Here is a 15,197-nt window from a genome sequence, read left to right as displayed (position 1 = left end):
ATAGAATGTAAATTGTTTTTTCTCAGGATGTAATCTTCTCCATATATCAATCAAATTTAACTCCTTCATCATTTCCATACATATCTTGGGAAGCTCTCTTTTCCCCCCTTTGTTCTTTCCCCCATTACTGTGGTCTTTTTGATAATCAGCAATAGAATTAAAGTCTCCTATGATACAAATATTTATTTTTTCCAATCCTACTATTTTTCCATAAAGATGCTTAAAAAACTCTTTTTGATCTCCATTTGGGGCGTAGATTACTACTAAGAGAATTGGGATGGCATTAATCCAGATCTGCAAAACCAGAGTTCTTCCCTCAGAATCCGACCATATTCAATCTGCTTTCAAATCCTCTTTAACATATACTGCAATCCCTTTCTTTTTCCCCATGTCTGCTGGTGCAGTAAATAGCTTCCCTAATTTCGGACATTCTAGGTATTTTTCATCTGTTTTCTTTATATGAGTTTCTTGTAGGCATACTATATCAGCATTTTGTTTGATTAGTTTGGCTATTATCCTTTTCCTTTTTATCGTCGAGTTTAAACCATTTATATTAATTGATAGTAGTTTCTTTTCTTCTTCCATTTAATTAATTCTGTTTTGCTCTTTGTCTTGTAATGGCTCCGGTCTCTCCTTGTGCCTGAAAATGTGTCCTACTTTCTTCTCTCTCCTGTTGTAGATGAGTATTTCCTTGATTTCCTAAAGTTCCATCTCTGTTCTTATGATAGCCTTGATCTTCCTGGGAGTTTGTTTCCAATTCATCCTTACTGCTCTGGTCTTCCGGACCTACCAATCACTCATAAAATTCCTGGGCCTTTTCCATGGAGTCTATTTTAATTTTCCTTTCATTCCAAAAAACTAACATCCCCTCTGGGATTAGCCATTTAAATACAATTTGTTTCTGATTTAGGTAAGCTGCTAAGAACTTGTAGTCTCGTCTTTGTTCTCTTACTCTTCTTGGTATTTGTTTGAGAATCAAGACTTCTTTGCCTTTATACGTGATTGTTTCATCTCTTGACATCCTATATATGATACCCTGGACACTCCTTCTCTCAAATCGTATATGGACATTTGTGGCGTCTCACATAATTAGTGCTAATCCTGTAAACTTCATCAAACTCCCTCAAGATGTCATCTTTATTCTTTTCCAATAGTCCAGCCAGTATTCCCGCCATTAGTTGTTCCAGGTCTTCTTCTTTGGATTCCACTACATTTTGGAATCTCAAGTATGTAGCAGCCTTGTCCATCTCTAGGTAGACCAGTGAGTCCTCCATTTCTTTACTCACATTCTTTAATTGCATCCAGTCTTGTTATTATTATCTTCGCATTAGGGAACAATAATAGTATTCTTCCAATTGTCAGGAAAAAATAACTATCCTAAAGAAGTTTCATAGCCACTCCAAAAGTAAACAATGTATTTATTCTCCAGTTATATCACATGTACATTCAAACTTTACCCTTTTCAAATCTCTTAATTGTTTTGGGGTTCTCTTTTCATTATTTTTTTTCTTGAATAGTAACATTTATAGTTTGGATTTCAGTTCTGTTCTTCAATATCACATTATTCCCATACAAATCTTTAAAATGCCTTCTACTTTTACTTCAGTTTCATCACTTTTCAGTTCACTGTGACAGAAGTTCCTTCTTTAGTCCTTTTTACCTTCCTACAAAACAATTTTTATTTCCATCAACATTCCTATTTTTCTATGCATCTTTTAAGAATCCCTTGCTTTTACTGAATTCTTTTCCATCTGTAAATATATTTCTGTATCCTATTTTTTTTTTACAATGATACTCATTACTATGTGAAGAAAAAAACTTGTAGAAAATGCTTTAAGATGTCTTTGTACTGATGGCTGATAAATAAGTCATCGTTAAGCAAGAGATCATTATCAGAATAATTGGTATTTAAAACCTGCATTTAAAATTTTTAAATTTAAATCTGAACCTGAGTTTCAGTCATAGAGATACTCCATTGGCAATGGGACCCTTTTAGACTCTGTTCCAAAATGATAAAAATATACATACTATAGAAACTGCTATAAACTTCTAAAGAAAATATATTTGCTGTTCTCCAAATAGCTTTACCATATACAAACAGATCTAAAAAATTTCTTTGACATTTTAATTTATATAATTTAACATATAAAAAAGCATGTTATCTAAATGAAAACTAATTTCTACCATTGAGAATAACTAATTTCTGAGCATTGGCATACTAGTGCTGAAATGTCAAAGTACCAATAGTTTTAAATGCTATTCCTCAGTATTTATATTCCTATATATGTCAACTATTATTTTATTGCTTTAAATGATTAGCTAATGGGTAGAAACTTCTATAACTCCTTCTATTGAAATTCTAGATAATTCTGAAGTAGAAAAGTTTTTAACTGAAGTTCATTCTTCTGATTTTCCTTGTCAATAGCATGACTCAGGCACATGACAATCATTTTAGTCTTTCCACTGATAGCCATTTTGGAGATTACAAAACCAGCTCCTACAAAATTAGTGTATTATAAAATAATGAGAAAAAATGTTGTGTAGTAAAAAGTGACAAGGACACATTGTGCTTCATGGCATAATCTTGGAATGAGAGCGAAGGAAGATTCTTGCTCATTTCTTTCTACTAAAACAGGCAGGCAGTTGGTTAATCCTTTTCCCCCACTGCAAGTACTCTCCAAAGCCGAGTCAGAGGGACATTCATATCAATCAACCAATCAATCAATCAATCAGAATAGAGCTAGAAGGGACCTTGGAGATCCTTTAGTCCAACTCCCTGCTAAAGCAGGAGACCCTATACCATTTTAGACAAGTGGCTGTCCAGTCTTAAAAACCTCTAGTGATGGAGCATTTGCAACTTCTGAGGGCAAGCTGTCCCATTATTGTCCTCACTATTGGGAAGTTTCTCCTTAATTCCAGGTTACTTCTCTCCTTGATTAGTTTCCATCCATTGTTTCTTGTCTTGCCTTCTGGTGCTTTGGAAAAGAAGTTGACCCACTGTGGTAGCCCCTGAAAATACCCGAAGTTTCTCCTTGATTCCATTATCACTGTGTATTAAGTTAGGCTAAGTCAGGGGTGTCAAGGTCTGTTCCATGGGGTGCTTGGATCTGGCCCTTGGGGCTGGCCTGGAAATAGCAGGCTTCTGTGATGCTTCTGCTACTGAAAATGGGGCAGTGGGGGCCACACATGCCTCCCGGGCCCCATTTTGGCTATCAGAGTGCTGGAGGAGGCTGTCCAGGCCCAAAATGGCCTCCAGACTCATTTTGGCTGCCAGAGTGGTGCAAGAGGCTGTCCAGGCCCAAACAGAGCCCCCCCGGGGCCCGTTTTGACTGCCAGAGTGCTGCGGGAGGCCGTCCTTGACTCAGAAGGTTATAAAAGGGAGGAAAAGTAAAATATTTTACCATCCAGGCTTGCAGGATTCTGCTTCTATAGCCTATGTCAATAATTTATAGTTCTAGTCTTCCTATAGGGTCAGTTTCTTGAACTGGTCTTTCTGTCGTAGGGTGATCAAGTAGATCAAGAATGTATTTTAAAAGAACTAAAATCACAGAAATGTATGTCTCTCTATTTTTATAAGTGTATAAAACCGTGTGTGTGGAAGTGCAGTCCCATGTAATGCCCGCCCCGGCCACTCCCACCCCAGCCATGCATACCCACCCCAGCCCTCAAACACAAGGTCAAACACAACCCTGATGTGGCAGTCAATGAAATCGAGTTTGACACCTCCGGGCTAAGTTAAAAACTGCTTATTTCTGCAATTGATCTAAGTCTCAGTAGTAAAAAATAAATACGACTAATATGATTTTATATTTTTGTTCTCCTTGCTCTTTTAATTCTAAGTCCAAGGTTCATCAAACAGCTTGTACATGAAGGAGTTGTAGCCTTATCTTAGAACATCGTGAGGGCACCTTGTAAGGAAGGCTATTTTAAGATATATTTGTGGGGGGTTTTCTAATAGAGAATCAGAATTAAATTTAACGTTTTACGAGCTTTGGCATATGTAAGGGGTGTGGGGAAAGATGGTTCATGTATCTTTTCCTAAGGCTTAGCTTCCCACATTACACACTCATAAAAAGATAGCTTTTCATTTACTTTTCATTCGATGGCATTACTAAAGAAGGGGAAAAACACTGAGGTATATAAGGCACATGATTCCAGGCTAACAATATATACATGGTTAAACAGAGTAATTGGTAAACAATTCAAAGATCCAAGATCTTGTTTGAAGATTCTACTTGTAAACAGACAAAATCTTTTTGAGAATTTAATATTAGACTATTAAGAGAAATAGGAAAGTTGTGTCAGCTCTTTGTAAAAAAAGCTTATTTGCTTTGAACAATATTAAATTCAGCAAAGCCCAGTTCATATACTTCAGGTAAGAAAAAAGTGCAAGCAACTCATTTTGATTATTTTTCAGTGTTGGTACATTCAGCAAAATACTGCTGAAGTAACTAGTACTTGTAGGAGTTGGAGTTGATGTTCTGAAATTCCTATTAATATTAGTCTGTCAATGAACATCTCCTTGATATCCACTAAGCTTTCTATTCCCCTCACTCTAATTTTTTTAAAGTTCATATTATTAAAAGACACATTTGGAGGTGGCATGTTGCAAAAAACAACAACCTGTAGCATCTTTATTTATAGAAGTTCTTCTCAGTCATACATGGTCCCAAGTGCATTCTTGGAGAATAAATATGCACTCCAGTGCCTTGCTTGGAAGCATGCCCACCTGCTCATGAAAATAGAAAGGCAAGCTGGATATTGAACAGATTCTGGGGGACTGAAGTGGATAGCAGAGGGTAATAACTTCACTTGTTCTGTAGGTGGGTATTTTATTATAGTCATATCTGCCATGACTATAGACAAGGGTTTGTATGGCAGTCATTTATAAAAGCAATTTCAGTCTTCCAGGTAGATAAGTCAGAAAACCCATCTAGGTAATCTAATTGTACTTTATTTTAAGGCTACATGAACAGAATCTTGCAAGTCAATTCTCCCCCTACCACTTTTAACCACCTGATCAATTAGGGCAGATTTTTCCTAAGTTTCTTCCTCTGACTATTAAGCCACTGGGGATTTTGTCTGATTGTTCCCTTTCCTCATTCCCCAAGGTCATTCTATCCTACCATTGCAAGCAAGCAGATCTTCCTTTCAAATTTCAAATGTTCTAATTGTCTCTCCCCTCCCCCAACAAAATTTTGGACCTGATTTATATTTAATATGTACTCAATCCTTTTAGGATGCTTCTGGAAAAACAGGTGGTGGGTGCTGCCAAAGAAACAGTGGTATTAACACAGCTTACCCCCATGGCCCTTCAGTGAACAGCAGAGAACCTGGCAAGGAAGATATTCCTAAATATCAGGTAACCTGAATGTGACAACTGAAATCTATACAAATCCAATTTGCATGATCTGGAAATTAATCTTTACATTGAATTTCCACCTATTGCCACAAGACTGTAATAGCAAAAAAGAGCTTTGTAATGTGCATGGGAGCAGGGACAAAAATATATAAATTGCTACATTTGGGATGACAGTATAAAAGGTTAAATGTATTTTTGCATAAATATACATCTTAATTTCCTATACGGCAATTATATATCTTCCCACAGAAAGAAAAAAAGTCTTAAATTAGTGAAGTCCGTAGTTATGGGGTGTCATATTTTTTTTACTTTATCTGCCAATGGTGATTATCCAGCAGAACTTGGGAAGTCTTCGGAAACACCTTCTGCATTGCATTTGCTTCTTCTGGGATGCACTAATATATGCTTGTAGAATAAAACTGAGTTAATGTGGAATTAGACTATGACAATTTATGACAGTTATTAGACACATGTATACTCTATCTTCTTTATCTATAGTATGCCAGGCCTGCTTCTGATGTCAACATGCTGGGTGAGATGATGTTTGGTTCAGTAGCGATGAGTTACAAGGGCTCAACACTGAAAATTCACTATATACGGTAAGCTGGTGTCTTCGGTTCGAAGTTGTTATATCAGAATTGGAATTGAATTTGGAATTGTTGACTCATGGCATTGTTTATCCTTTCAGTTCTCCTCCACAACTTATGATGAGTAAAGTGTTTTCTGCTAGAATAGGCAGCTTCTTTGGAAGTACAAATAGGTAAGGCGATCTTTTATTTTCTGTTTCATATCAGATTCTTAACTATGAGAAAAATTCCTTAGAAATTTCTTGGTTCAATTTATTTTATTTTTAAAAATAATATTCAAATCTAGTCCATAATAAAGTGGACTGTAATTTTGTTTGTGTAAGAATAAAGATCAACACCATACAGGAAGGACAAAACTTCTACCCAGAACCACAACACTTATAATCATGTAAAATCCCTAAATGTAGGCTAGGATTAAAATGACATCAACTGACTTGATTGAAATTGGAATATACAGATCTACAGTAGGGAACAAAATGTTTTGTTTTATTTTAATTCCACCTTTATTATTTTTATACATTACTCAAGGTGGCGAACATACCTAATGCTCCTTCCTTGTCATATTTTCCCTAATATGTAGACAATAGGGGTCAGGAGAAATGGTCTTTCAAATTCTTCACCAAATTTGTGGATTGAGAAATTAAGTTGATATTTTTTTCTAATTTTCTTCCGCGAAAGGAATTTCCTAATGCCTGAAACCCTCTCTCCATGCTATATAACTCGTCTATCAAAAAAGTAGAACTGAAGAAATTCCTATCTAAAAAAGTTGTGTAGATCTTGCATTAACCCTGTTCCACCCAGCCTTTAGGAAGGTTTTCAAGTCATGGCTTTGCCATTCTACCTGGGGTCTGGAAATAGTGGAGAACTTCTATAGTGGTTGTGTAGAATCTGATCTAGCGATGAAGTCTGACAATTTTCGTTTTAGTGTAGTTTTATTGATAGTTTTTATATGTTTCTATATTTATTTTCTACTTATTTCTACTTTTTTTTTCTAATTATTATAGCTGGCCATAGAATCAAATAAAATAAATACATAAACCATTCACTATGTCATTGCCTCATGAAAGAGTGAAATTCCAAGACTTTCCTGAAGCTGAATTTTACAATATTAGAATAGTTAAACAAAGTACATACAAAAAGCTTTGGCTAAAACCAACATGAAAACAGAATGCCAAGATTTAATTATAAATATGGCACAAAAGTAATAATTTAAACTTTAAAATTCCAGAAAAAGCAAATATTCTTATGACCACAGTTGAGCCCAAAATTTCTGTTGCTAGGTGAAACATTTGTTAAATGAATTTTGCCCCATTTTACTTACCTTCCTTGCCACACTTAAGTGAATCACTGTAGTTGTTAAGTTAGTATCACAGTTGTTAAGTGAATCTAGCTTCCCCGTTGCCTTTGCTTGTAAAAAGGTCGCTAAAGGGAATCACATAACCCCGCATCACTGCAAGGTCATAACTATCAATCAATTGCCAAGAATCTGAATTTTGATCACATGACCAGGATGGCGGTAAGCATGAAAGATGGTCATAAGTAACTTTGTTCAGTGCCGTTGTAACTTTGAATGGCCAATAAATGAACTGTTGTACCTGTAGTCAACACATGAAAATTTCTCTAATAGATAGATAGAATACTTTATTGGCCAAGTGTGATTGGACACACACAAGGAATTTGTCTTGGTGTAAATACTCTCAGTATACATAAAAGAAAAGATACATTCATCAAGAGTTGAGAATCTATAAGGTACAACACTTAATGATATTTTTATCCTTTAAAAATACAGAATATCACCCATCCAATTATTGGAGAGTGGATAATAGTAAATGCTGTAGAATTTTTCTCCGTGGCATTAATGTGCACTGCAAATCTCCATGCAGCCTAGAATCCTGTAATCAGAATTCTAAATCTCCCTCTCATCACAGACTTGCCCTGCAAAATAGTAGAAATTAATGGACGACAAGGATATGAAGAGAAGGAGAGACTGGGCAGACATGTTTTCCTTCTCTCACGTAGTGGGAACTCTTCCTAATTTTAATGGATGGTTTTCGTACACCTTTGAACTGTCTCGTATAAAATCAGGTTGCAGCTCAGTTTTATGATTATTCTATGAGGAGAAAAGCGAAACCTCGTTTCTTCTTTTTTGCATCTTGCCCTTTCTCTTCTCCTTTAAAATCCTCCAGTATGTTGGCCAGATCTGGCTTTCCTCTGAATTCTCAGCTCAGACAGATGGTGTTTTTACAGCGAGAAAGAAGCAGGCCCTTCCTTTGTGTACGGAGAGGCATGAAAGAGTCTGAAAGAAGAAACAATCTTCCCATTGGCTCATGTCTGCAAGAAATTGAACTTCAGGAGAAAGAGGGCTTTAGGAAAAAGGAGACAGGGGCTGCTACTTTTTCTCTCTGCCTCCTGGGAAGTACACTAAGAGGAAACCTGTCCTTTTGCCTGACAAAAAATGTTATGTTGTCTAGGTGTGATCTAATTGGTTCCAGGCATAGGATTTGAGATGCACATAGTATTGTCCACTAGAACAGAGGTCTCCAACTAGAAGTCTCCAACTATTGTCCACTAGAACAGAGGTCTCCAACCTTGGCAACTTTAAGACTTGTGGACTTCAACTCTCAGAATTCTCCAGCCAGCTCTGCTGGCTGGAGAATTCTGAGAGTTGAAGTCCACAAGTCTTAAAGTTGCCAAGGTTGGAGACCTCTGCACTAGAAGGTTTTTTTTTTGCCATGTCTGCAACAATTAACGATGGGAATAGTTTTGTGTTTTGTTACTTTAAAGGTTAAAGTTGTGGACTCTATGTCAACAAAGCTTCTTCTTGTGCCCTTTAGCTTCTTGCATCATCTCTTAGGGAATACTGCTTATCACAATATTTTCTAATATTCCATGAGAAATAGGCTATTGTAATACAACATGAACAGTGTGAGAATTTAGTTTCCATTATAGTTGCCTTAGATAAGAGAAACAAAAAGGAATAAAATTAGACAGCTGAATCCAAAAGAAACAGATAGGGGGGGGAAAAAGATGTAAATTTGGCATATTTATATGGCTGTGATATAGCCAAAATCAATCACTGCAAACTTTAATTAGGCAGGTGCTTTTTAAAATTTCCATCAAGCAACAATGCCACGCCATGCAGAACTCCAGGTGAGAATTCTAAATTTGGATACAGATTTTTACATCTAATTGGTGCAATTGCTTGATTTTTATTTACTTTTTTCACATAAGGAAAATCTATAGATTACCTGAAGGTGATAATCTATAAATTAGAAATTTTGCAAAATCATAACTTTTTCTAATTAAAATTAGTAGTGAAAAATTATCAGTAATTTTAAGTTTTGGTGAAATTTTAATATCTTTCTTGAATGGCCTTTTCTTTTTCAAGCTTGCAAGGTAGTTTTGAATACATCCATCAAGATCAGTCAAGGCTGAATTTACATCCAAATGCCTTGGGCCAGTATCAGAACGGAAGTATTTTAGGTAAATATATCAAATTAAAATTAGCAGATGTGCAGCAGTACTGCATAGAACATATCCTTTGGTTGGTTTTTCAAATTTTAGGTTTCTCTGATCCTTGATCTGTATATTTCCCATATTGCCCTCTTTAGGTCTGTTACCACCAGGTAGCTATATGTTGTTGCATAGTATACCTGAAGGAGGGCTCATCCGGAGTGCTTCTTTCTTTGCAGGTTTGTGTGCAATGTTGAATACAGCATGATGCACCTATCTATAACTTGTGAGATGCAGTAATATCTGTTGCCATGGGATCAGTAACTACTCTCTATAAGTAGAATGACACAATTGGTCCTCATTTTTATTGAATAAAATTACAAAAGATGCCTCTAATGATAGACATCTTAAAATATTGGGCTACAGCAGTTGAATTCCATAATCAATAGTATTTTTTTCAGTGAAATATGAAGCTAATAATTGTGTTTTTCCAGTTTTGAGAGAAGTTGTTTTTTCCAGGTTATTAATTTTTTTTTGAAGTTATTCTTGCACACACAATAAATGCTAGCATATTTATTTGCCACACTTTCTCTGTGATTCCCACTGCCTTGCTTCAACTAAAAAAAACCACACCCAATGAGCTCAAATGATTTTAATAAAGGAATAACATTTTGGGAGAAAATATAAAAGAAATGTATAATTTAATCTTAGAAGGGTCACAAACCTTATACCGTATGCTCTCTAAATCTAGTAATCCTTCTAATGGGTTGCAACTTGCTGCTCTGCTAGCATTGATGACTGAACAAGAAGCTTTTTGAAAATCGGTAATTGTTGAGTGCATGTGTGCTAACATTGTATAGTTTCTAAAATGCTGGCTTTGATTTGAATAATTTTCCCTGGACATGTACATTTTTGTAGCTTATAAATAAGTAACCCCATACATGAAAGGTATTGTGTCAGCTGCAATCTTGGCTTTCTTTGAAGCTCGCTAGCAAATGGGAGGGAGGCGTTTGGGAGGGGAAGAGTGGTGGAGGTGTGAAAAAAATGTTGTGGAGTATGGACAAGACTAACAGGAAGCAGGCGTGCCAAAGCCGAGCCTTCTTCCTGCCTTCAAGGACACCGGTCCTGGGGAAAGAATTTACAGCGGTGCCTAGGGCACTGGGTTCCCAAAATATCTGAACAGAACCTGATTGGACTACTCTCACAGAGGGGAGGGTTTGGGACACTGGGTGGATTGCTTTCAATATATGATTTTTCCAGTGGTTTTTCTTCAGAGCTTGCCTTGCTACGCTGCACTCAGCCTCTCTAGTTAAAGTACCTTTTCTCGAACATCTATGGAATCAAGGGTTGTTCTTTCCTCAGAAGTAAACTGGGCCAGTCTGACAGTTTTGCTTCAATAAACATCTTAATTCTGTTATGTACTATCCCTACTCACAGTCACTCATGCCCTAGTCGTGAGTCTTGACTATTGCAACGCACTCTACATAGGGCTGCCCTTGAAGAGCATTAGGAAGCTCTCGTTGGTGCAAAATGCAGCTGCCCACATGGTTTTGTACAGACCCCGGTGTGCACATGTATCACCTCTCCCGCGGGAGCTGCGTTGGCTGCCAATTTGCTTCTGGGTGCAATTCAAGGTGTTGATTGTCACCTTTAAAGCCCTTCATGGCTTGGGACCAGCTAATCATGAGGGAATGTCTCTTGCTGGTCACATCTACCCAACCCATTAGAGTGGGGATGCAGGGAATGCTGCGGGTCCCAACCCCTAGGGAGATACACCTGGTGGGACCCAGAAGAAAGACCTTCTTTGTGGTGACCGCCTCTCTCTGGAACATCATCCCCGCAGATTAGAATAGCCCCTACCCTGATACTCTTCCGAAAGGTGCTGAAGACCTGGTTCTGCCAACAGGCCTGGGGAACCCAGAGCGGGATGGAGCCCATTAAATGGCTTCGATAAGGTGATGTCACCGGGGTGGGGGGGCAGGGGTGATTTTAATATGTTAATTTATGATCTCTTTTATTGTTTTTATATGGGGTTTTATATTCTGTAAACAGCCTTGAGTTGCCATGTGTGAATAGGCGGCAATATAAATTCCCTAAATCAGTAAATACTATCATGCCCTAAGACTTTGGTTTGAATTTTAATTATATTTTTCAAGCTTGCAACTCCTGTAAAAGTGGGAGAGTTTCCAGAGAAATTATTTATTAAAAAGACCAGATTCAAGCATTTGTAGAACAGTGCAAAGTGACACATTCCTTCCAAACAGTATTCCATACAGATAAATTGAACAGAGTAATAATTGATTCTAACTACGAACTTTTAGAAACTTTATAAATCCTGCAAGTGATATGCATTTGTTTTTCTAAAATGTGGTTGATGATGAGGGAGATACATGTTTTAGTTGTGCTGACCAAAGACTATTGCTCCAGTAGCTAATCAATTAATATTAAAGTGTAGCCCCCTGTGGATAACGTAAGTACAGTTGCACTCTCTTGTTGATAGTCTATTGCGAGAGAATCCTAAAGGCAATATATTGCCATCATGACTAGAAGTCAGATTCCCAAGCTTAAGAATCATTCCATGAAAATATAAATAAGGAGCCCTGGTATTTGTGGTTTTCATGGGTTACACTGTCAAAGCAATTTTGTAATTCGAAATTCACTGGTAGTTAATGCCCCCTTATTACTTCACAGAATTTTGTGGCAGCATAGGCATTGAAAGTAGTAATTCTCTGGAGCCTTTAATGCTTTCTGAGTATCAAGACGTACAAACTTATATGCTTATTATCTATACACAATAGCTTGCCCTGCCAGTGTAGATAAACATAAACAAAAAGCTACTCCTATGCCGTCTAGCAATGTTTATGTTATCTAGTTGGGTAATGAAACACCTGGAAGCAAACAACCAAGAATCAAGGACTTCTCACTTCAAACCTGTGTGAATATAATAAAAGTGATGTTTCAAATAGCACCTCAAATAGTGTTGCAAATTAGTTTCAATATATTATTTGCTACTTCATAGATCAGTCCTATTTATTTTATTTTATTTTTTTTAAAAGTACACTTGAATCCAACCGCTAGTAGGAAATCCCTTTTGAAAAGGTAACTTGGATACACGTGTTAACTTTGATATTTTTAACAATTCAGCACACAGCACTCCTGTTGACATGCCCAATAGAGGTCAGAATGAAGACAGAGACAGTGGCATTGCTCGATCAGGTATTATCCTTTTCTTTGTTCTTCTCAAAAGTGTAATCAAAATACTTTAATGAAATACCAACCAGTAGATTCAGATTTAATTTTGATATGAAATTCATACATTCCTTCCTTGAATACTGATAGTATTAGAAATAGGAATTACTTGCTTGTCACTTTGTTAATATTATTGATCTTTGTGTGTGTGTGCGTGTGTGTGTGCGTGCATGTGATGTCTGCTGTTCCAAACTCATTGTTGAAACTGTCCAGTCTTGATTTTCTAATATTCACAAGTTACTGATTTTAAGATAAATGTAAATGTCACCATGCCACCTTCAGGTTCTTAGTGCTATAAGCATATTAGAATATTGGCAACACAAGACAAAATGAGTCTTTATGTTCTTATTTCTCCTAATCTTCTCTTCTTTGTGCAATGCATATAGGTTTAATTGTTACTAATTTACTCTAGTTCTCAGAATGACCACCACATGGTCATGATCCTCTTATTTCCATTTCTTTCTTTCTTTTTCATATTAGATCTCTTGCCACTCCTCCTCCTTTTCTTTTATAATCATTTCTGTTGTTATTAGAATTTCTGGATCAGAAAGGAGGTTTGTTTTTCCTCCCTGTTGCAGGAATTGGGTCTTCACTCTGGATCTTAAAGAGTCCCATTTGCAAGTGCCTACTTTGTAGGAACAAGTTTTAATTTCTGACTATGCCGTTTAGCCCTTTATGAAGCAGGCTTGCTCCAGCATTTTCTTCCTGTTTGCAAACCACTTGGGCAACGAGGTCTAAAGAAAGCCAAATTTAAACCCAGTGCAGTGCTCTAATTCTAAATTTGAAGTTATATTCCAGCACTGCTATGAGACTTACAATATTTGCTTTTTGGACATACTGATCAAAACCTTCTATACCCACAAAGAAAAGGCTGGGTGCTATTAATTTCTTACTGCACTGAAAGACTATAGAGTGAAAGAAGAGGAATACTTCTGTTATTTCAGCACTACGTCTTGAACACTATTATAACTGAAGCATCACAATCTGGTCCTCATCATCAACAGTACTCAGAATCAGCAGATACAGAGGACAAGAGAGAAATAATCCACATCTTTCAGATAGAAGTAATATCTTTTCAAGTAAAAATTGAAGATAGTTTGTCATGCAGCCCGTTCCGTACCTAAAGTTACTTGAAGGGTCAAACCAGCACTGATACGCTCCCAAAACCAAAAGTTTAGGTCCTTCTCTATTATTTTCAAGGTCCTTTATAACCTCTGGAATTTTTTTTTTTTTTGTTTTCCAAAAGTTACTGCCTTGAATTTTGGTCTAACCTACACCTATCTGCTTGTTAGATTCTAAGATAGCTTCAGTGCTATGTCAAGGTATGTCTCTCCTGCAGCAAAACTATTTCCTCCCATCCCAAGTCAATCCCTAGTTTTCATTTAAATCAGGGAATAATATTAGCTATTTTCTTTGATAGACCTTTTTCAGAAACCTTGTTACATTTCCTGGATGTTTAATCCATGTTGCCCAATTTATGTGCATACATTCACAGGATCTACATAAAGATGTTAGTGCATTTATAGATAAGTAATCAGTTCTTTCTATCTCTTATGTTCAGTCCATAAATTAAAAATTCTATTGGCTATCTATAATAGAAGCATGGCTCAGCCACCTTCAAGTTCAGAAAAAATTACATCCTGACAAAACACTTCTTTCTGACAAAACTACTGACATTTTGATTTGTTGACAGCATCCTTGACTAGTCTTTTGATGACTCCATTACCATCTCCCAGCCCCTCTTCGAGTTACCAGCGCCGCTGGTTTCGAAGTCAAACCACAAGCTTGGAAAATGGCGTTACACCTAGAAGGTAGGTTAACATAAACATATTCTTCTTGTAATGCAAATGTATGTAGTTTATATCTGCAGTCTAAAATAAATTAGCTATGGACTGATCTAAACCAGCACAATAGTTACCATACATTTAATTTTCTTTCTAATATGGAAGAGCTTCATTTAGACAAGATAGGATCAGTGGTTTTTGATCCTTCAGCAAGTTTTCTCATTATCCCAATTTAGAGTTACCAAATCTTTGAGCATAAGATGCTACAGATAAATGTGTTGACAGTGATTGAAAGGCTTTGGTTATAAAGAAACTCAACTGGGTGCAATAAATAATAGAACCTTTTAATTAATAGACCTTCAGGTGACCTAGTAAATTGTTATGTTTGAACTACGTAGCAATACTTGTCTGGCACAATGGAAATTAGCTAGATTTGAAGATAAATAAGGAATGAAATACAAAAGGGGTTAACAAACCATCAACTTGGGTGGAGCTTTGTAGAGGAAGACTCAGACTTAAAATAAGAAGACGTTACTAATCCTAAGAGCTAAGGTCTCCTTCCTGGAACTGTGGATGCTCCTCCTTCACTGAAGGTTTTTAAAGAAAATGTTGAACAGGCATTTATCTGGGATGCAATGAGATTCTAGTCCTGAGCAGGTAATCAGATTACAAGATCTCTAAAGACCTATCCTCCAACCTATAATTCTATCAACCATCTAATGTGGAAGAGAAATACCACTAATTGTTTCCTGAATATTAGAA

The 15,197-nt window shown here is 36.6% G+C and overlaps 1 protein-coding gene across 4 annotated transcripts in view; it reads left to right on the top strand.

Annotated features, from left to right (window-relative positions):
* The window catches only part of FNIP2 (folliculin interacting protein 2), a 69,882-nt gene that overhangs the window by 30,219 nt on the left and 24,466 nt on the right, over positions 1-15,197 (top strand). For 2 of the 4 annotated variants that reach the window (XM_087963664.1, XM_087963667.1), the window contains exons 3-8: positions 5,240-5,362; positions 5,861-5,961; positions 6,051-6,122; positions 9,338-9,432; positions 12,547-12,618; positions 14,345-14,462. In XM_087963664.1, the coding sequence (XP_087819790.1) occupies positions 5,240-5,362; positions 5,861-5,961; positions 6,051-6,122; positions 9,338-9,432; positions 12,547-12,618; positions 14,345-14,462 (581 nt within the window). Of the gene's footprint in view, positions 1-5,239; positions 5,363-5,860; positions 5,962-6,050; positions 6,123-9,051; positions 9,100-9,337; positions 9,433-12,546; positions 12,619-14,344; positions 14,463-15,197 lie in introns of those variants that run through there. The other 2 variants (XM_087963666.1, XM_087963665.1) reach the window with 2 other exon arrangements.

This window comes from Notechis scutatus, chromosome 4 (assembly GCF_049901735.1).
Source record: "Notechis scutatus isolate UNSWTSFEM ecotype Mainland chromosome 4, rNotScu1.2, whole genome shotgun sequence".
NCBI classification, from domain to species: Eukaryota; Metazoa; Chordata; class Lepidosauria; order Squamata; family Elapidae; genus Notechis; species Notechis scutatus.
The sequence above is the reverse complement of the archived record's forward strand: the minus strand, read 5'-3'. Positions and strand labels throughout refer to the sequence as shown.